Consider the following 22446-nt stretch of genomic DNA (forward strand, 5'->3'; position numbering starts at 1 on the left):
ACTAAATAGAAAATAAATTAAAAAGATATATTTTAAAGACGCTATATATATATATATATATATATATATATATATATATATATATATATGTGATTGCTCATATATTTATAAGATCATGGGGAGCAACATAATTATTGAAAACAAAGTACAAGTGGAGATGAAAGCAGAAAATTAGGGCTTTGGTAGGTCCACGTGGATGTTAGAATGTCATGATGATAATAGAGACCATCTCATATAGATCATCTCTATATGGGAAGTTACACCTGACCTCAAGCTCAGGAATTTTGCATGACATACACTACAACAAGAAAAAAGAATTATTTTAACACTTTTTTTTGACAATCATAATTAAATATAAAAATTAATATATATATTTAATAAATATTACAAATGTCAAATTATCATATTTGTTTTGATACGTAATTTGACCGTGAAGAATTATTGTTTATTTTTGACGGTCTTTATTTTCAGCTTACCACTATTCCTCTTCTTCTCTTATCAACGACCCTGTTTCTCTTTTTCTCTTCCGTCAAATTTGAGATCACCTGCTCCTCTTCTTTCCTTGGCTCCGGCTTTCAGTTTTGGATTCCAATACTCACTCTTCATATTCAAAATCTCAGTTTACTCTTCAATTTCAAGATTCATCTCATTCTTCAGCTCCAAAATCAACTTAGTCTTGTTAGGTATTTCTTTTTCCTCTCTCAAAATATTTTATTCTCTCACAAATCTGATTTAATTTTTGTTTGATGCTTCAGATTTCAAAATTTTTTTATTCAAGCTTCTTATACTATACGTATTAAGGTAAGTTCAGATTCTCAGATCTATTCCCTAATTTATATTTTCTGATTTGGCTTCTTATTGAGCTGTTCTATGATTTGTACTTTTTATTTGTTCCTCATAGCTGATTTGTGGAAATTGATCTGTAATTTTGGTAAAGTTTTTGCTTTTTCTCATTTAATTTTTCTATTTTTTTATTCATAATAAAAAATGAGAGAAAGATAACTGTGACTTGGTGATGCAATGCTATTGTTTGTTCTGTTTCAGAGTTCTATTCATTTTATGTTTTATCTAATTTGACTTCTAATCTTTCATTTTTATTCTTTCTAATTTTTGCACACCATGTGTTTGTTCTTTTTCCTAAACCACAGGTTCATATCAAATAGGAGTATCTAACTTTATTTTGAGAGTTTGGATTTCTATATATATATGTATAGAGTTTGAATTTCTATAATATATTAGTTTACATTAGTGATATTGCTTATTTGCATAGTTGCTTAATGTAGGTCAAACAATTTTATCAATGGCTTCCAAATTGCTATTAAAGAAACAAAGTCAACCAACTGAGACAAGTATTTTTTTATTATTGCTTATTTATGTGAATTGTAATTGTTAAGGTCATTTATAGTCTTCTAGAATGCATTTTTCTTGTTTATTATTGTTTGGTAATGCTGAATATTCTATAATTTGCTGTGTTTTCTATGTATGACTCTGTATTAAGTGACATATTCATGCTTATTTTGGAGGAGTCAATGTCAATTCTCACTTCTCTCTTTGCCTGTCGAGTAATTTTTTACGGCTGAATCCACATCTAACTATAATTATTCTGAGGTATACACTTTCGTCGCTCTCAATATTTAGGATTAGAATATCTTTCATGACTTGTTTAAGTAGTGTTCTATAACAAATAGGCTTCTACTTGTGCTTCTGCTATGCATTCTCTCTTTTCTGTTCTGCCTCTTTGCCTCTGCTATTTTTGTGATCAAATTTGTGATCAAAAACAAAAAGGTAATCAAGATATATATAAACACACACATCACTGTATGTAATAACAAACTTAGAAGTACCTTGGTGTGCGTTTGGCAAATACGGCGCACTGTTACATTACAAAGGCATATCATTTTGTCCATGGGATATCATCACTTCCTCAGTAGTATAGGTGTTAGCATGCTCAATTGTTCCCTTTAGCTTTGTTGAAAGTTTATCAAATTTCTAATTAAGGTCACAGTCACAAGTAGCTAAATTCAGATAAAATTTGATACATCAAATTAAAGTACACTTTTACCAAGTAGTAAAAAATAATTTCCATTCACGAATAGGAAAGAATAAAAATTCTGATCTTTGTAACTCTCTGGTGCACGAAATTGTGATGTCCAGGCTCAAACAATCCCCGGCAATGGCTCCAAAGCTTGGTGCTCTGATCTTAATTCATAATTGTCACAACTTCGATATAACTAACCAGCAAGTGCACTGGGTCGTCCAAGTAATACCTTACGTGAGTAAGGGTCGAATCCCACAGAGATTGTTGGTTTGAAGCAATCTATGGTTATCTTGTAAATCTTAGTCAGGAAGTCAATTATGTTTATCAATTGAATTGTGAATAACCAGTAGAGCATAAATTAAAAGTTACTTGTTGTGCAGTAATGGAGAATATGTTGGAGTTTTGGAGATGCTTTGTCCTCTGAATCTCTGCTTTCCTCTGTCTTCTGATTCACGCACGCACGTCCTCCTATGGCAAGCTGTGTGTTGGTGGATCACCGTTATCAATGGCTACCTTCCATCCTTCCAGTGAAAACTACGCTCACGCGCTCTGTCACAGCACGGCTAATCACCGGTTGGTTCTCGATCCGGTTGGAATAGGATTTACTATCCTTTTGCGTCTGTCACTAACGCCCAGCCTTCAGGAGTTTGAAGCTCGTCACAGTCATTCAATCCTTGAATCCTACTCGGAATGCCACAGACAAGGCTTAGACTTTCCGGATTCTCATGAATGCCGCCATCAGTTCTAGCTTATACCACGGAGATTCTGATTAAAGAATCTAAGAGACACTCATTCAATCGGATATAGAACGGAGGTGGTTGTCAGGCACACGTTCATGGGTTGAGGAAGGTGATGAGTGTCACAGCTCATCACCATCATCACAGTTAAGCGCGAATAAACATCTTAGATAGGAACAAGCGTGTTTGAATGAAAACAGAAATACTTGCATTAATTCATTGAGACACAGCAGAGCTCCTCACCCCCAACAATGGGGTTTAGAGACTCATGCCATCAGAGAATACAAAGTTTAGATCTGAAATGTCATGAGATACAAAATAAGTCTCTAAAAGTTGTTTGAATACTAAACTAGTAGCCTAGGGTTACAAAATATGAGTGGACTATGATGGATGATGCAGAGATCCACTTCTGGGGCCCACTTGGTGTGCTGGGGCCCACTTGGTGTGTGTTGGGGCTGAGACTTTAAGCAATCCACGTGCAGAGGCCATTTGTGGAGTTGAACACCAGTTTTTGTGCCAGTTTGGGCGTTCAACTCCAGTTTTTGATCCTTTTCTGGCGCTGGACGCCAGAATTGGGCAGAGAACTGGCGTTGAACGCCAGTTTACGTCGTCTATCCTTGTGCAAAGTATGGACTATTATATATTGATGGAAAGCCCTGGATGTCTACTTTCCAACGCAATTGGAAGCATGCCATTTCGAGTTCTGTAGCTCCAGAAAATCCACTTTGAGTGCAGGGAGGTCAGAATCCAACAGCATCAGCAGTCCTTTTTCAGCCTGAATCAGATTTTTGCTCAGCTCCTTCAATTTCAGCCAGAAAAATACCTGAAATTACAGAAAAACACACAACTCATAGTAAAGTCCAGAAATATGAATTTTTCCTAAAAACTACTAGAAATAGACTAAAAACTAACTAAAACATACTCAAAACTATATGAAATTATCCCCAAAAAGCGTATAAAATATCCGCTCATCACAACACCAAACTTAAACTGTTGCTTGTCCTCAAGCAACTAGACAAATAAAATAGAAGACTAATAGGTTGAGAAGCAATAATATCTCAGAGTTTTTGAATGAAGCTCAGATTCTAATTAGATGAGCGGGACTAGTAGCTTTTTGCTTCTGAACAGTTTTGGCATCTCACTTTATCCATTGAAGCTCAGAGTGATTGGCATCTATAGGAACTCAGAATTCAGATAGTGTTATTGATTCTCTTAGTTCAGTGTGATGATTCTTGAACACAGCTTTTTTATGAGTCTTGGCCGTGGCCCTAAGCACTTTGTTTTCCAGTATTACTACCGGATACATAAATGCCACAGATACATAATTGGGTGAACCTTTTAGATTGTGACTCAGCTTTGCTAAAGTCCCCAATTAGAGGTGTCCAGAGTTCTTAAGCACACTCTTCTTTTTGCTTTGGACCTTGACTTTAACCACTCAGTCTTAAGTTTTCACTTGACACCTTCACGCCACAAGCACATGGTTAGGGACAGCTTGATTTAGCCGCTTAGGCCAGGATTTTATTCCTTTTTGGCCCTCCTATCCACTGATGCTCAAAGCCTTGGGATCCTTTTTATCACCCTTGCCTTTTGGTTTTAAGGGCTTTGGCTTTTTGCTCTTGCCTTTTGGTTTTAAGAGCTTTGGCTTTTTCTGCTTGCTTTCTCTTTTTTTTTTTTTTTCTGCAAGCTTTGTTCTTTGCTGCTTTTTCTTGCTTCAAGAATCATTTTTATGATTTTTCAGATTCTCAATAACATGTCTCATGTTCATCATTCTTTCAAGAGCCAACATATTTAACAGTCTTAAACAACAAATTCAAAAGATATATGCACTGTTCAAGCATTCATTCAGAAGACAGAAAGCATTGCCACCATATTTAACTAATTAGAATTTCTCTTATTAAAACTCAAAATTTTATTGCTTCTTATTCAAAAGATCTACTACTTTATTCATGTTTGCTGATGATGAGAAAAATAAACTATAGCTTAATTGGAGATAAAATCAAAATAGATACTAATTACTGCTATATGACTCCTAAGGTAAAATTAAAATAAGAGCAGTTATCACAGAGTTAAGGCTAAGATTAGAACTCAACAACCTTGAGGTTTGGGAAGTGGATGTTCCTCTAGTCTGTGAGGTGCTTGGTCCTTTAAGAGAGAATTTCTGGTGCTTCGGTTCCTTTAAATCACGCCCTTGCTCCTCTTGGAGTGGGTTGTTTTCCTTTAGGGGCCATGATCTTAGTGATCACGGATAAGCACACCAAACTTAGAGCTTTGCTTGTCCTCAAGCAAAAAGAAAAAGAAGGAGATGGGTAGAAGGAGAGCTCCTCCCCACCATCCTGGCGTTTGAACGCCCAAACACTGCCTGTTTTGGGCGTTCAACGCCCAAATGTTGCTCTCCTGGGCGTTCAACGCCCAGTTGTTGCCCTTTTCTGGCGTTGAACGCCAGATAGCTATCCTTACTGGCGTTCAGTGCCCACTGGATGCCCATTTTGGGCGCTGAACGCCCAAAATGGCCTTCACTGGCGTTTTCTTGCCAGTAAGCTCCCTATCTCTGTTTTGTGTGTAGATTCCTTCTGTAACCCTGTAAACTTATGCAAATGATTGTTTACCTTAGTGTCAGTGAACTTTATATAAACAAATAAAAATAAAAATAGGGCAAAATGCTTAGAGGATTGTTGCCCCATGGCTGGGTTGCCTCCCAGTAAGCGCTTCTTTATTGTCTTTAGCTGGACCTTGCTGAGCTTTTAATCTAGCTTCAGCCTTGAGCATTCTTGCTCAGTGTTGCCTTCAAGATAATGCTTGATTCGCTGTCCATTGACAATGAACTTCTTATCAGAATCAATATCTTGAAGCTCCACATAACCATATGGTGACACACTTGTAATCACGTATGGTCCCATCCACCGGGATTTCAGTTTCCCGGGGAATAGCCTGAGTCTAGAGTTAAACAACAGGACCTTCTGTCCTGGTTCAAAGATTCTAGATGACAGCTTTCTGTCATGCCATTTTTTTTATTTTTCTTTATAAAGTTTGGCATTTTCGAAAGCTGTGAATCTGAATTCCTCTAGCTCATTTAGCTGGAGCAATCGTTTTTCTCCTGCTAATTTGGCATCTAAGTTTAGGAATCTGGTTGCCCAGTAGGCCTTATGTTCCAGTTCCACGGGCAAGTGGCATGCCTTACCATACACGAGTTGGTATGGAGAGGTCCCTATAGGGGTCTTGAATGCTGTTCTGTAAGCCCACAGAGCATCATCCAAGCTCCTTGCCCAATCCTTTCTACGGGTATTTACTGTCCATTCCAGGATTCTCTTTAATTCTCTGTTAGAGACTTCAGCCTGCCCATTGGTTTGTGGATGATATGGAGTGGCCACCTTGTGGCGAATTCCATACCGAACCATGGCAGAGTAAAGCTGTTTATTGCAGAAGTGAGTGCCCCCATCACTGATTAACACTCTAGGGACACCAAACCTGCTAAAGATATATTTCTGGAGGAACTTCAGCACTGTTTTAGTATCATTGGTGGGTGTGGCAATAGCCTCAACCCATTTTGATACATAGTCAACTGCCACCAGAATATAAGTGTTTGAGTATGATGGTAGGAAAGGTCCCATGAAGTCAATTCCCCATACATCAAACAACTCTATTTCCAAGATTCCTTGTTGAGGCATGGCGTAACCATGAGGCAGATTACCAGCTCTTTGGCAACTGTCACAATTACGTACAAACTCTCGGGAATCTTTATAGAGTGTGGGCCAATAGAAACCACATTGGAAGACCTTGGTGGCTGTTCGCTCACCTCCGAAATGACCTCCATATTGAGATCCATGGCAATGCCATAAGATTCTCTGTGCTTCCTCTCTGGGGACACACCTACGGATAATTCCGTCTGCACATCTCTTAAAGAGATAGGGCTCATCCCACAAGTAGTACTTTGCATCAGTAATTAGTTTCTTTTTTTGTATTCTATTGTACTCCTTGGGTATGAACCTTGCAGCTTTATAGTTTGCAATATCGGCAAACCATGGTGCTTCCTGAATGGCAAATAGATGCTCATCAGGGAATGTCTCAGAGATCTCAAGGAAGGGGAGGGACGTCCCTTCCACTGGCTCTATCCGGGACAGATGATCAGCTACTTGGTTCTCTGTCCCTTTTCTGTCTCTTATTTCTATATCAAACTCTTGCAGAAGCAATACCCATCTGATGAGCCTGGGTTTTAAATCCTGCTTTGTGAGTAGATACTTAAGAGCAGCATGGTCAGTGTACACAATCACCTTTGATCCTACTAAGTAGGATCTGAACTTGTCAATGGCGTAAACCACTGCAAGTAATTCCTTTTCTGTGGTTGTGTAATTTTTCTGGGCATCATTTAAAACGCGACTGGCATAATAAATGACATGCAGAAGCTTGTCATGCCTCTGTCCCAGTACTGCACCAATGGCATGATCACTGGCATCACACATTAACTCAAATGGCAATGTCCAGTCTGGTGCAGAAATGACTGGTGCTGTGACCAGCTTAGCTTTCAGCGTTTCAAACGCCTGTAAGCATGCTGTGTCAAACACAAATGGCGTGTCAGCAGCTAGCAGATTGCTTAGGGGTTTTGCGATTTTTGAAAAATCCTTTATAAACCTCCTATAGAATCCTGCATGCCCCAGAAAGCTTCTGATTGCCTTAACATTGGCAGGTGGTGGTAATTTTTCAATTACCTCTATTTTTGCTTGATCTACCTCTATTTCCTTGTTTGAGATTTTATGCCCAAGAACAATTCCTTCAGTCACCATGAAGTGACACTTTTCCCAGTTTAAAACTAGGTTGGTTTCTTGGCATCTTTTCAGAACAAGTTTCAGGTGATCAAGACAGGAGCTGAATGAGTCTCCATATACTGAGAAGTCATCCATGAAGACTTCCAGAAATTTTTCCACCATATCAGAGAAAATAGAGAGCATGCATCTCTGGAAGGTTGCAGGTGCATTGCATAGCCCAAAGGGCATCCTTCTATAAGCAAACACTCCGGATGGACATGTGAATGTTGTTTTCTCTTGATCCTGGGGATCTACTGCAATCTGGTTATAGCCTGAGTAGCCATCCAAAAAGCAGTAATAATCATGACCTGCTAGTCTCTCTAGCATCTGGTCTATGAATGGTAAAGGAAAATGATCCTTTCTGGTGGCTGTATTGAGCCTTCTGTAGTCAATACACATGCGCCACCCTGTAACTGTTCTTGTAGGAACCAGTTCATTTTTTCATTATGAATCACTGTCATGCCTCCCTTTTTTGGGACGACTTGAACAGGGCTCACCCAGGGGCTATCAGAAATGGGATAAATAATCCCAGCCTCTAGTAATTTGGTGACCTCTTTCTGCACCACTTCCTTCATGGATGGATTTAGCCGCCTCTGTGGTTGAACCACTGGTTTGGCATTATCCTCCAATAGGATTTTGTGTATGCATCTAGCTGGGCTTATGCCCTTAAGGTCACCTATGGACCACCCAAGAGCTGTCTTGTGTGTCCTTAGCACTTGAATAAGTGCTTCCTCTTCCTGTGAATTTAAAGCAGAGCTTATGATCACTGGAAAAGTGTCACCTTCTCCTAGAAATGCATATTTCAAGGATGGTGGCAGTGGCTTGAGCTCTGGTTTAGGAGATTTTTCCTCTTTCAGAAGAAAGTTCAGAGGCTCTTTCATGTCCCCTGAATCCTCCAAATCAGGCTGAACATCTTTAAAGATGTTTTCCAACTCTGATTCGAGACTCTCAGTCATGTTGATCTCTTTTACCAAAGAGTCAATAAGGTCAACTTTCATGCAGTCTGTTGATGTGTCTGGATGCTGCATGGCTTTGACAGCGTTCAACTTGAACTCGTCATCGTTGACTCTCAGGGTTATTTCCCCTTGCTGGACGTCAATGAGGGATCGTCCAGTTGCTAGGAAGGGTCTTCCTAGAATGAGAGTAGCACTCTTGTGCTCCTCCATTTCCAGCACAACAAAGTCAGTGGGAAAGGCGAATGGCCCAACTCTGACAATCATGTCCTCAATCACGCCTGATGGGTATTTAGTGGAACCATCAGCAAGTTGGAGACATATCCGGGTTGGTTTAACTTCTTCAGTTAAGCCAAGCTTCCTGATAGTGGATGCAGGTATTAGGTTGATGCTTGCCCCAAGATCGCATAAAGCTGTCTTGGTGCAATCACCTTCTAATATGCATGGTATCAGAAAACTCCCAGGGTCTTTAAGCTTTTCAGGAAAGCTTTTCAGAATGACTGCACTGCATTCTTTAGTGAGGAGAACTCTTTCTGTTTCTCTCCACTCCTTTTTATGACTCAAGATCTCTTTCATGAACTTGGCATAAGAAGGTATTTGCTCAAGTGCCTCTGCAAATGGAATCTTTATTTCAAGAGTCCTTAGATAATCTGCAAAGCGAGCAAATTGCTTATCCTGCTCCTCTTTCCGGAGTTTTTGAGGATAAGGTATCTTGGCTTTATATTCCTCAACCTTAGTGGTTAAGGAAGCCTTTTTAGAGGGGTTGTTATCAGCACTTGTGTGTGTCTGATCCCTCACTGGCAATTGAATGCCAGAGTCAGAAGCTGGAGTGACGTTAGACGCCAGCTCACTGTCTGTTCCTGGCGCCTGAACGCCAGAACTGTGCTCCTGTTGGGCATTCAACGCCAGATTCTTGCCCATTTCTGGCGTTGAACGCCAATCCTGCCTTGTTTCTGGCGCTGAACGCCAGTTTTGGGCATGGTCTGGGCGTTCAGCGCCAGCCTTCCACCCCTTTTCTGGCGTTTTAGTGCCAGAATTATTTTTCCCTGGGCTCTTACTGTCCTCAGGGGAATCTATGGTGGGTTGCTCATTTCTTGAATTTTTGATGCCTTGAGGTGGGGTATTTAATGTTTTCCCACTTCTTAATTGAACTGCTTGGCATTCTTCTGCTATTTGCTTTGATAGCTGCTGCTTTGTTTGCTTAAACTGTTCTTCCATATTTATATTAGCTATCCTTGTCTCCTGTAACCTGTCTTTGAATTCAGCTAGCTGCTTTGTTAGAAAATCTAATTGCTGATTGAATTCAGCAGCTTGTTTTACAGTACTGAATTCAGCAGTTACTGTTTTAACCTCTTCATTCATGGAAGGGTTGCTGCTTAGATACAGATGCTGATTCCTGGCAACTGTATCAATGAGCTCTTGAGCCTCTTCGATTGTCTTTCTCATATGGATAGACCCACCAGCTGAGTAATCTAAAGACATCTGAGCTCCTTCTGCAAGCCCATAGTAGAAGATGTCTAACTGAACCCACACTGAAAACATTTCAGAGGGGCATTTTCGTAGCATCTCTCTGTATCTCTCCCAGGCATCATAAAGAGATTCATTATCTCCTTGTTTAAAGCCTTGGATGTCCAGCCTTAGCTGTGTCATCCTTTTTGGAGGGAAATATTGATTCAGGAATTTTTCTGTCAGCTGTTTCCATGTTCTTATGCTGGCCTTAGGTTGGTTATTTAACCACCTCTTAGCTTGATCTTTTACAGCAAATGGAAACAGTAATAGTCTGTAGACATCCTGATCTATTTCCTTATCATGTACTGTGTCAGCAATTTGTAAAAATTGTGCCAGAAACTCTGTAGGTTCTTCCTGTGGAAGACCAGAATACTGGCAACTTTGCTACACCATGATAATGAGCTGAGGATTCAACTCAAAGCTACTAACTCCAATGGAGGGTATGCATATGCTACTCCCATACGAAGCAGTAGAGGGGTTAGAATATGACCCCAAAGTCCTCCTGGACTGTCCATCTCCACTTATGTCCATGATGGATATATGGATATAACTTGGACTGATTTATCTTTTTATTTATTTTATTTTATAAGAAGTAAATACTTAAATAAAATAAAATAACTAAAAAGAATTTGAATTTTGAAAATTTTTTTTTCGTAAAAAGATTAAAAATAATTAGTTAAAAAAAAAACAGAAATTTTTGAAAAAGAGGGGAGATATTTTCGAAAATTTTGAGAGAGAGAGAGTTAGTTAGGTAGTTTTGAAAAAGTTAAGAAACAAACAAAAAGTTGGTTAGTTAGTTGAAACAAATTTTGAAAAGATAGGAAGTTAGAAAAGATATTTTGAAAAGATATTTTTGAATTTAGTGAGGAGAGAGAAAAACAATAAGATAGTACAAGATTTAAAATTTTTAGATCTAATGCTCCTTGTTTTTGAAAATTTTGGAGGGAAAACACCAAGGAACACCAAACTTAAAAATTTTAAGATCAAGACACAAGAAAACTCAAGAACACTTTGAAGACTCACAAGAACACAAGAACATGAAGGAAGAACACCAAACTTAAAATTTTTAGAAAACCAAACCAAAATTTTCGAAAATCAAAGGGGAATCAACAAGAAAACACCAAACTTAAAGTTTGGCACAGGATTTAATAGAAAAATTATTTTTGAAAAAGAAGGTTTTAAAAAGAGTATAAAAGATTCTAACCCAATCAAATTAATGTTCTAGCCAAATGAGTTATGGGACCTTATTAAAGTTTGGCACAGGATTTAATAGAAAAATTATTTTTGAAAAAGAAGGTTTTAAAAAGAGTATAAAAGATTCTAACCCAATCAAATTAATGTTCTAGCCAAATGAGTTATGGGACCTTATTAATAGAAAAATTATTTTTTTGAAAAAGGTTTTTTTTTTTTTTTTAAAATATGATAGCCAATTACCATGAACATAAACACCACGTTCTAATTAACTGAGCTATAAATTTAAAGTGTTTTAACAAGGGATAAATAATAAAAGACTCTAAACCAAAAAAAGAGAAGATTTTTCCTAATCTAAGCAACAAAATAATCCGTCAGTTGTTCAAACACGAACAATCCCCAGCAACGGCGCCAAAAACTTGGTGCACGAAATTGTGATGTCCAGGCTCAAACAATCCCCGGAAACGGCTCCAAAGCTTGGTGCTCTGATCTTAATTCATAATTGTCACAACTTCGATACAACTAACCAGCAAGTGCACTGGGTCGTCCAAGTAATACCTTACGTGAGTAAGGGTCGAATCCCACAGAGATTGTTGGTTTGAAGCAATCTATGGTTATCTTGTAAATCTTAGTCAGGAAGTCAATTATGTTTATCAATTGAATTGTGAATAACCAGTAGAGCATAAATTAAAAGTTACTTGTTGTGCAGTAATGGAGAATATGTTGGAGTTTTGGAGATGCTTTGTCCTCTGAATCTCTGCTTTCCTCTGTCTTCTGATTCACGCACGCACGTCCTCCTATGGCAAGCTGTGTGTTGGTGGATCACCGTTGTCAATGGCTACCTTCCATCCTTCCAGTGAAAACTACGCTCACGCGCTCTGTCACAGCACGGCTAATCACCAGTTGGTTCTCGATCCGGTTGGAATAGGATTTACTATCCTTTTGCGTCTGTCACTAACGCCCAGCCTTCAGGAGTTTGAAGCTCGTCACAGTCATTCAATCCTTGAATCCTACTCGGAATGCCACAGACAAGGCTTAGACTTTCCGGATTCTCATGAATGCCGCCATCAGTTCTAGCTTATACCACGGAGATTCTGATTAAAGAATCTAAGAGACACTCATTCAATCGGATATAGAACGGAGGTGGTTGTCAGGCACACGTTCATGGGTTGAGGAAGGTGATGAGTGTCACAGCTCATCACCATCATCACAGTTAAGCGCGAATGAACATCTTAGATAGGAACAAGCGTGTTTGAATGAAAACAGAAATACTTGCATTAATTCATTGAGACACAGCAGAGCTCCTCACCCCCAACAATGGGGTTTAGAGACTCATGCCGTCAGAGAATACAAAGTTTAGATCTGAAATGTCATGAGATACAAAATAAGTCTCTAAAAGTTGTTTAAATACTAAACTAGTAGCCTAGGGTTACAAAATATGAGTGGACTATGATGGATGATGCAGAGATCCACTTCTGGGGCCCACTTGGTGTGCTGGGGCCCACTTGGTGTGTGCTGGGGCTGAGACTTTAAGCAATCCACGTGCAGAGGCCATTTGTGGAGTTGAACGCCAGTTTTTGTGCCAGTTTGGGCGTTCAACTCCAGTTTTTGATCCTTTTCTGGCGCTGGACGCCAGAATTGGGCAGAGAACTGGCGTTGAACGCCAGTTTACGTCATCTATCCTTATGCAACGTATGGACTATTATATATTGCTGGAAAGCCCTGGATGTCTACTTTCCAAAGCAATTGGAAGCATGCCATTTCGAGTTCTGTAGCTCCAGAAAATCCACTTTGAGTGCAGGGAGGTCAGAATCCAACAGCATCAGCAGTCCTTTTTCAGCCTGAATCAGATTTTTGCTCAGCTCCTTCAATTTCAGCCAGAAAAATACCTGAAATTACAGAAAAACACACAACTCATAGTAAAGTCCAGAAATATGAATTTTTCCTAAAAACTACTAGAAATAGACTAAAAACTAACTAAAACATACTCAAAACTATATGAAATTATCCCCAAAAAGCGTATAAAATATCCGCTCATCACTCTCCTTGATTAGGAAATATACCTCTTGCACTAAAGCTGGATTGGTTTCGTATAGCTGCAGCAGATCCTTCATATACACTCCTTTTTATTAACAAACACACGTTACTCTTTCCAGTAATAACTAGATCATACATCAGTTACCAAATTTTAATGCTAACAATTTCTTATGTACATTTGGGATATTAATTACTTGTCTATTTATTTATGGTCATATATTTTGGTCCTTTAGAAAAAATAAAAAACAAAAGAAATTAAAGACAGTGACTATAATGTTGTTTAATTAAGCCTTAGAAATTAACCGACTATATCCCCCTAAAACCAGCAAAAACCAAGGACTAAATTCATGTTACATCCGACCACTCACCATTTGATCATTTTTTTTTTAATTAAGAGTTGTGGCTTAATTTCATTGAAATGTTTAGAAACTCACTAGTAATTTTTAATTTTTCCAAATTTTTTTCACCATTAAGCCGTTCACTTGTATAATAGAATAGCTTTTATTTTTATATTATTTAATCCTTCATTTAATTTATAGGAGAGATCTTGATCTATTAATTTTTCTCACTGTCAAATCAATCTCTCTTTCATTCCCTGTTAACTAGTAATATTCTATTAGCATTTTCTTTTAAAAAAAATTAGATGACTAATATATTCTCTTTTTCTCTGTTAACTAACCCTTTACTTTCTCTTTATCTATTTTCTTTTTTATATTTTTGTTCATTATATGTGCTCCTTAATTTTTTGTTTTGTATATAGTGAGCAGTGGTTGCGTTATATGTTTGCTATGGACTATGTGTCATACATTCTTTGGATTTTATTATAGCTACACTTGTGTTTTAACTTTTTTTTTCTATTGAGGCTTGTGATTTCTGGTGCTTATTTTTAATATTTTTTTTAGGTATGTTAAGCTTGTCATATATTCAATGGACAAGGATTGGATACAAATTAAGAATAGAGCCCTTTTACAATATAGGAGAGGTGTCAAGGAGTTCTTAGATTTTGCCTTTTACAATAATGAATATGATTTGTTGATTTAGCCAAAGACCTCAAAGATTGCTAATAGTGTTGCTACTAGAAGAAAGAAAGGGATTCAGAGTCTTGTATCTAAAAGAAATTTAGCTCCATCAAGTCACTTACAACAAGCTGATTTTCTTTCTAATAATGATGGAGAGCATGGAAAAAAAACAAGTTCATCAAGTCATTCACAAGTTAGAAGGACATTTGACTCTCTTTCTAATGATGATGGAGTGCATGGAAAAAAAGTAAGTTCATCAAGCCACTCACAAGTTAGAAGGACATTTGACTCCCTTTCTAATAATGATGGAGTGCATGGAAAAAAAGCAAGTTCATCAAGTCACTCACAACTTAGAAGGCAATTTGACTCCCTTTCTAATGATGATGAAGTGGATGAAGAAGAATTCGAATCCGGTATATTCTTTAGCATTCTTTAATTTCATTAATCTCTTTTGGATATTTATTATGAGGTGGATTTAGTTTTCTGACATAAAAATATTAATAGCATGACTAATTTTATTTGTATATCTTCCTTTTGACATTAATACTATACCATAAACTTTGAAGCTAGTGACTGCAATCCAAAAAATATTAGTGCTATACCATATAGATTTAAAGGGTGATGGGGTGTGAGAAAAAAAGAGAAGAGAAGAGAAGAGAAGGGCAGTGATTAAAAACTGAAGGAAGGGCCAGGGGCATGGGTCAGGGGTGGGTGCGTGCAGTGCAGTGCAAGGTGTGACAAAGACAAGCTCTTTATTATTCTCCCCCCCCCCCCACTAAATTCTAAGCTGCAGAGGTGAGTCTTATATACTAGTATATTATTATATATTTGGCTAGCTAGGAACCCGGTTTATGCCATCTAGTCTATGTATAATGTATGCTTCTTTTGTCTTTTTCCTATGCTAGTTATTTTTTTGTCCTCTAAATTAAAATTCACTGTTTTCTTTGTATTTTCTCCACTTGTTGTCTAAATAAATTTCTTGTATTGAACAATGCATAGAATAGAATTTAACATGTGCCAACTTGAACTTAATGTCTGATTTATCAAAGGCTAATATATGTCTGAAAAAATAACATCTTGCTCCTATTATCTCATTGATTTAAACAGATTTTGTAGCACCGAAAAAAAAGTGAGAGGACCTATGCGCAATCTTGAGTTAGCAAAGTTACCAGCTGGAAAAAGACTTGACATAAACTGGAGAATGAATAGGCCAGTTGGTCCAAATGCAAAGCTGTTCAAATCAAGATGCACTGTTCTAGTTCGTGATGTGAAGAATGCACCACTAAAGGTTAAAGAATGGGCTGATATCAAAATAGAGAACAAAATAAAGATGTTTGACCTAGTTTTGGTAATATTCATGTTCTCCTTGTTATGTTTTCACTTGCTTTTTTTATTTTTATGTTTATAAAACTCAAACTAATAGTATATGTTATGTTCTTTTAAGACATACTTTAAAGTTGAAGGTTGAAAGCATTTAGTATGGGCTCAAATGAATTTTTCTTATCGGAGTTATCGACATCTATTAAAGAAAAGGTATTTTGAACCTTATGATAACCCTGAAATTGCTCGAGCCAATATACCATTGGAAATGGAAAAAGAGGATTGGGATTACCTTGTGAATCTTTGGATTGATGAAGGCTGGCAGGTTTGTACTTCACATGACATAATAATTGTTAATTGACTTAGATTTAACTAGCCTCTTTTATCACATGTTATGACCTATTTTGTTAATTATTAGAAAATAAGTCAACAAAACAAGATGAGTCGAGCTGCAAATAGCATTATCCATACCACTGGTGCTAAGGGAGCCCAACAAAGAGCTGAAGAGGCGGTATCTAAATTTTACTAATTTATAGACTTAATTTGAAGATATTTATTAGTTGCTATATTTATAAGATATGTTATTTGTACCTACAGTTTGAGCAAACAGGACAAGAAATTGACCGTCTTCGCCTTTGGGAGCTTACGCATACCCATGTTAATGAACAAGCTTGCAATGAAGAAACTCAAGAAAAACTTGTAAGATATGTTATCACATATTGTGAGTTTTGTTTATTACTTTGATAACTTCTCAAAATTATTTCTTCCTTCTTTGATAACTTGTGTAATTCTTTAAATAAGTTCTACAAAAGATAGAATCATTAAAAAATTAGTTGTGCTTTGTCGGAAGTACTAGTATATTAGAAGTTGTTTCTGCTTCAGATTTTGTTGTGAAAGTCTTGAAAAATTGTGTTTGTTTTGTCCTTAGTTTATTTAAATTTTCTGCTTGTTAAAGAAGCCTCTGATTTTGGTTTTAGCTTCAGCTGTGCTGAATGTGATAGAGATTTATATTATTATAACTTACAGATTTATGGCATTAAGTGATAGTTATAAAGAAGTGTTTTTCTTTACTTTTTATTTAATTTTTTTTCACTCTATTTGCTGGGATTCATGAGTATCTGGGTCTATCATCATAATATAGAATCAAGATTTTTACTTTTCAAAGGGAGAATGACTTTTGAAATTGATGGTAGTCAACAGTATTTGATAATCTTCATTGAGACCTTCAAAAAAAAGTTTCAATGTGTTTTTCTGAGGATAAAGGACTGTCCAATGCTGCAAGAGAGTATGTCAGGTGCTTTATCTTAGAAATATAATTTGAGGTTGAGAGACCACGCTTCTTGATTGTTTTGAGTTGATTCTTGAGTTACGTTGTTTAACTCTCTATTTCATGGATCTTGAAAAATAATTTCAACCTTAGACCAAATCTCATGAGCGAAGATGCAAGAGATACTGCGTTGAATTATGATTAGACAAGAAGAAAAATAGAGCAGAAAGCTTTGCATTGTAACTAAATGACCTCACTTTGTATATCATTCAGTAAATCTGTTCTATCTGTAAGCATACATTCTACTTTTATTTATATTACATGCTGTGGTGCAAACTCAGCAAAACTGGCTGCTGACTCTAACATCCTAACACTCAATATAAGAAAAGAGTCCTAACTAACCTTATTATCTTTATAAATTTTTTTTATTGTTCTGCAAGATACCCTTAACATGTTGATTGTGCAATGTAGCTACTTTATAAATTTAAGAGGATTGTGCAATGTTGATATTTATGAGATCTAACTTTTAGGAAAAAAGTGTTTAAATGGACTATGAAAGTCTTGAAAAGTTCTGTTATGCAATGAAGAAATTGGATTAATTAGGCATTAATTTTTACGGTAAGTATTTATATTCATGTTTACATATATTTTTATTGATTTTATTAGGTTGATTTGATCCATTTTAGAATTTACTTAAGGAATTATCATCTCAAGTAAATGAGGGAATATTAGAGATGAATGAACATGAGGTGATGGTAGAAGTATTTGGACCTGAACGACATGGACGAGTTCGTGGTTATGGAGCTGGCGTGACACCTGCACAGTTATGGGGTCCTAGATCATTCATATTTTCTGATCTCCAAATAAAGCTTCAATGTGCAGAAAAAAAATATGAAGACTCTAAAATAGAGGTGGAAGATTTGAAGAAAAAAGTAGATCATATGGCAGGAATACTTGAGCAACTATTGGATGGAAGGTTGCCTATAGTTCAAAGTGATAACAATCCTACTTCACTTGATTAATGCTCAAGACTTTGATGAGTTTATGTATAATTCATATAGCACTATACAAAAAAAACATTAATATGATATTATGATATTGAGTATTGATTTTGGTACTTGGTGTTAATTGTTGTTGATATACTTATCAAATGCTAAATAAAGAATGCTATTTGTACTAGTTTTGAATCATGATCAATGATCAAAATTGCAAAGTTTTTGTTTGATTTTATACAATGATTATGTATGATAAAGTGAAAGCATATTCATGTCATAGTGGTAGAATTTTTATTTTGTCTATTATTATAGTCATTTTTATTTAAAAAATAAATAATAGGTGAAACCTTAACTTTTATAATAATGAATGTCAAAAAAAATATGATTGAGTTTTTTTTATGGTAAAAAATTGTCAAAAAATATCCATGATATAGTATATTTCACGGTTAATAATTGTAAAAAATTATTGTTGAGAATTTTTTATGGTCAATAAGTGTCAAAATAAATAGTATTTTTGACGGTTAATAAGTATCACAAAAAATATATTCTCAAATTTTTTAACATTATTTTTGACGGCCAATAATTATCAAAATAAGATTAAGCTTTTTTCACAATTACTTATATGTTAAAAATACTATTTTTGACACAACTTTTATTAACATATTTTCATAGTTAAAATAGTGTCAAAAATTATTTTTTTGACGAATTTTAATTCTTTTTTGACACATATAACCCTAAAAAATAATCTATATTGTTGTAGTGACACACAAAATGATGACAAAACGTAGTGATATATTACTTCAGTAAACTTAACTAATTTTATAACTAACACACTCTTTTAATTTAGGCTCATATATATATATATATATATATATATATATAAAATACCCATATCAATTCCTTTTTATTTGATAGAATGGAAGAAGTAACAAGAAATAAATATATTAATAATATATGTCTTGAATCATATAGATGGATATATATTTAGTTATTTACCATTCCAATGCAATTAGCTAGAGAAAGAGAATTGAGTAATATGAATGTAGAGCTTTAAGTACACAGTACTAGGACTGGCAATGAGTAGGGTAGGGTAGGGTTTAGACTCTATCCTAACCTTACCTGCGGGTTGAAAATTTTATTAAAACTCTACTCTACTCTACCTGCGGGTTGAGAATCTCTCAACCCTAACCCTACCCGCACCCTAAAGTTCTAAACCCTACCCTATCCTACTCTACTCGCAGAAATATCAAATTTTTTCAAAGTAAATATAAAATTTGTAACACCCTAATATTCAAATCCTTATGCTCGAGTCATAAGTCAATGATATTACGGTGGTACGACTCTCAGGTGGATTTTTAATATATAAATATAGGTAATTTCGAAAAGAGTATTAATCGAGAAGCCTGAAAAGAGTAGAAATAAAATCGCGAAGACGTATCACTCACGTTTCGACAACAAAAGATAAATCGTGAAGCCGAAAACGATATACGGACAAGGCGTAGAGGAGATTAAGAGATAGATAACAGATAGATATATATAACATAAGTAAATAGCCACTAGTCGCGACCCGCGAAGTTTAGGCCGGCTAGGGTACAGTATGAAAGTAGATGACAACAGTACATCCTAATCTCTCCCAAAGGAAACATAAGAGCCTCTATAGGCAAGTTCCAAAAGAGTTCAATACATAATATAATCTTTTCAAAACATAGGTGGAGAGATTCTAATCAAACACAAAGTAGAGGAAATAAAGATCTTCGCCGTCTCTCAGACGACCCACAAACTCACTTCTGAGCACCTGGACCTGTATCTGAAAAACAAGAGATATATACGGAATGAGAACCCCGGGCCCATGGGTTCCCAGTACGGTAAAAGTGCCAAATAAATACAATGTACTGCAATAAAAACTCACCAAGCATCCTAAACTCCTTTTCACCAAGTATCCAGCCTAGATTCTCACTAATCTATAAATAGGCATCTGTCGTAAGGGAATACTAAATCTAGATCACATCTCATATGACTCCCAACTCGCTGACTCTCCCACGAATCAGATTTCAGAATCATAAAAAAAGCCATCATCAGTCGTGCTGTCTCAGCAATTCTATATCAATATATCATGCCCTCCCTGGAACTAGTGAAACCACATCACTGCGTCTACCCAGGGAGCTCAAATTGTAAGACCCAGAATCTTTGAAAAGTCTTATTATGATCAAGTCTCAAATCCTACAATTATTTATAGCCTTAAATTCAGAGATTATTTTATTAAAGATAATTAAGGCAAGTTTTGATTTATTGAATTTGAGATAAGTTATGATTATTATCCAATTTTATAATTATTGGATTATTTTCTATATTTAAAGTATAAGGTTGATAGTTATGAAATAATAAGGATTTTATAAGATTTGGATTAGATAAGTAATATTTTAAATATTACTACTGCTATTTTGAAAAAGAGAGAAATTAATTATATTATTTCTAATTATTTTGATTTGGGCATTTTATTGAAAATAATTTGTGAAATTGATGAGCAAATAGTATTTTCTATGTACAAATAGTGTTGAATTTAATTTGGGTTTCAATTACTATATTATCCCCAATTTTATGTGAAATTACTATAATGCCCCTAATCCTAATTTTGCTAAACCCATTCCCTTCCATCCTTCCTCCATGCTGCGCAGCCCAACCCCTTTCCTCACTGCCTTTGCTGCGCAGCAGCAACAACAACGACACACACAGTTTCCTTTGTTCTCCAAGAAAGAAAGAAACAAAGAGAAAGAGAGATTTGAGGGAGAAGGAAAGGAGATCTGAACGACAAAAGGAGAGGTCGCGAAACAGGGAGAGATGGACCCGCGCCCTGCCATCGACCCACGCGTCGCCGCCGCGCCACCGTCCATGTGCCACCGTCGTTTGGTCCATCCATGAGCTGCTGTCAGAACCGTGCGAGGAGGAGCGTCGCCGCCATTAACGTCACGAAGGAAGAAGCCCAGAGGGGAGAGAGACACCGTGCGACTCTGAGGGAGGAGGACGCGGCCAGTGACGCGAGGAGCGCGACCCACCGCGTCGGAACCCTTTTCACGTTGCCAGCGTCGCCGTGGCCTCCAGTCGCGCCGTCGCCAGTCTGGGTTGCTCTGCCGCCGTGAATCTCCTCGCTGTTGGGGTCTCACCGTCGCCGTCCCTGTTGTGGCTGGTGTCGTCACTGAAGACCCACCATTGCTGGAGAAAGGAAGAGAGTCAGAGGAGGAGAGCCACGCCGGAGAAGAACTACCGCGGAGCTGTCCCTGCCGCTGCGCCCAGCAGCTGTCGGGAGCCTTGTCGTCGTTCATGGGGTGTGCCGGTAAGCTCATGCCGTCGGAAAACCTCGCTACCATCACCGAAAAAGCCACTGCCGGTAAGGGTCTTGTCATTAGCCTCCGTCCTTTTGAATTCCGAGAATATTATGGTCACTGCATGTTGGTTTCAGTTGTCGTGATTGGAATTCGTTGCCGCTGCCGCTTGAGGTGGCTGTTGGGGCTACCGCCCAACCGGTTCAGAGGCCGTTGTTGTTCGGTTCAGCCGTTCTTTCTTAGTTTCAGTAAGTATTCCGGTTTCGAGAGCTCTGCGTTAGTGTTCTGTTCTGTGTAATAAAGTAATCGTAATGTTAATGGTTTTAGGAGCTAGAATCCGGTTTGCTTGTGCCGTTTGGGGCTGTTTCTGCTTTTGAGAGAGCGGGCAGAGCCGAGATTTTGATTGCCGGTGATTTCGGGTCGAGATAAAAGGAGTTGGTTAACGAGTTGGGTTGTGGTTCCAATGTTGTGAGGTAGGGGCGCTTTCCAAAAACTATATTTCTATATGTTGGAATTATTACATATGGATACTGATGTGAGAAAATGTGTATTTGGTGATTGTGTCGGTCTTATGTATTATTTGATTGACTCGAATGTTTATGGATGTTGGTTTGGCTGAGTTGTTGTGCGGCTTTGTGAAATGTAATGTTTTGAAGCTGATTCTTTAAATATTTGAAATCTGAGTTTAATCCGTTGAGGATTGGTTTGAATTGAGTCAATTGTTTTGATGATGTGAAAGATAGAATACTCTTTGGAATTCAGCCTGGTTTGCTTTCACTGATTTGGTTTTGATAAATGATTTGTTGCTGAACCGATTCTTTAAAGCTTTGGAAATGAGTTAAATTGATTGATATTGAGTTGATTTCTGAAATAGTTTCCTTGAGATATGCCACTGAGGCGACTGTTGGATTTAGTTTGCTTTTGAATTGATTTCTGGTTTTGGGCTGTTAAAAAGGAATGAGAATCGGTTTAGTTGGGACCCGAACCGGGTGGCAAAAGTCCAAGTTTTAGGGGAGGTGCTGCCGAAATTTCTACAAAATCCTACTCTTGTTTGTAAAGTTATTTAAAAAGGGTTGGATTTGAGAAATTGTATTAATTGATTTATTAAGAGAATATTTATGTTTTCAAGCTTAATTTATTTAATGAACTTTATGCGTTGAGTTCGGCTTATTTAGAAACGAACTATTTGTACAGTTTGAATCACTGAAGGAAAGAATGATGCTCTAATATTGATTTCAATATAAAAAGGAGCTTTTAGTGA

At 37.0% G+C, this 22446-nt stretch overlaps 2 protein-coding genes across 2 annotated transcripts; both read left to right on the forward strand.

The window, feature by feature from the left end:
• Positions 1-474: 474 nt before the first annotated feature.
• Positions 475-18142, forward strand: LOC107632640 (uncharacterized). The gene is made up of 9 exons (XM_088503352.1): positions 475-683; positions 756-801; positions 1284-1349; positions 14306-14696; positions 15391-15631; positions 15728-15928; positions 16022-16114; positions 16201-16302; positions 17557-18142. The coding sequence occupies exons 6-9, from the start codon at positions 15773-15775 to the stop codon at positions 17890-17892; spliced, it is 687 nt and encodes a 228-aa protein (XP_088359478.1). The 5' UTR covers positions 475-683; positions 756-801; positions 1284-1349; positions 14306-14696; positions 15391-15631; positions 15728-15772; the 3' UTR covers positions 17893-18142.
• A 2561-nt stretch (positions 18143-20703) lies between these two features.
• Positions 20704-21562, forward strand: LOC148578077 (uncharacterized). The gene is made up of 4 exons (XM_088502955.1): positions 20704-20772; positions 20965-21250; positions 21323-21433; positions 21513-21562. Exons 1-4 carry the CDS (start codon positions 20704-20706, stop codon positions 21560-21562), a joined length of 516 nt encoding a protein of 171 aa, XP_088359081.1.
• The last annotated feature ends 884 nt before the right edge of the window (positions 21563-22446 follow it).

The sequence above is a fragment of the Arachis ipaensis genome, chromosome B1 (genome assembly GCF_059453495.1).
Source record: "Arachis ipaensis isolate K30076 ecotype BB chromosome B1, ASM5945349v1, whole genome shotgun sequence".
Classification (NCBI taxonomy): Eukaryota; Viridiplantae; Streptophyta; class Magnoliopsida; order Fabales; family Fabaceae; genus Arachis; species Arachis ipaensis.

Bases quoted from the DNA above. Each gene is read 5' to 3' on its own strand.
- LOC107632640 (XM_088503352.1), top strand. From the start codon at position 15,773: ATGAATTTTTCTTATCGGAGTTATCGACATCTATTAAAGAAAAGGTAT. The intron at 16,115-16,200 runs GTATCTAAATTT...TTGTACCTACAG, and splicing joins AACAAAGAGCTGAAGAGGCG to TTTGAGCAAACAGGACAAGA. The intron at 16,303-17,556 runs GTAAGATATGTT...GATCCATTTTAG, and splicing joins AAGAAACTCAAGAAAAACTT to AATTTACTTAAGGAATTATC.
- LOC148578077 (XM_088502955.1), top strand. From the start codon at position 20,704: ATGGACCCGCGCCCTGCCATCGACCCACGCGTCGCCGCCGCGCCACCG. The intron at 21,251-21,322 runs GTAAGGGTCTTG...TGTTGGTTTCAG, and splicing joins CACCGAAAAAGCCACTGCCG to TTGTCGTGATTGGAATTCGT. The intron at 21,434-21,512 runs GTAAGTATTCCG...TAATGGTTTTAG, and splicing joins GCCGTTCTTTCTTAGTTTCA to GAGCTAGAATCCGGTTTGCT.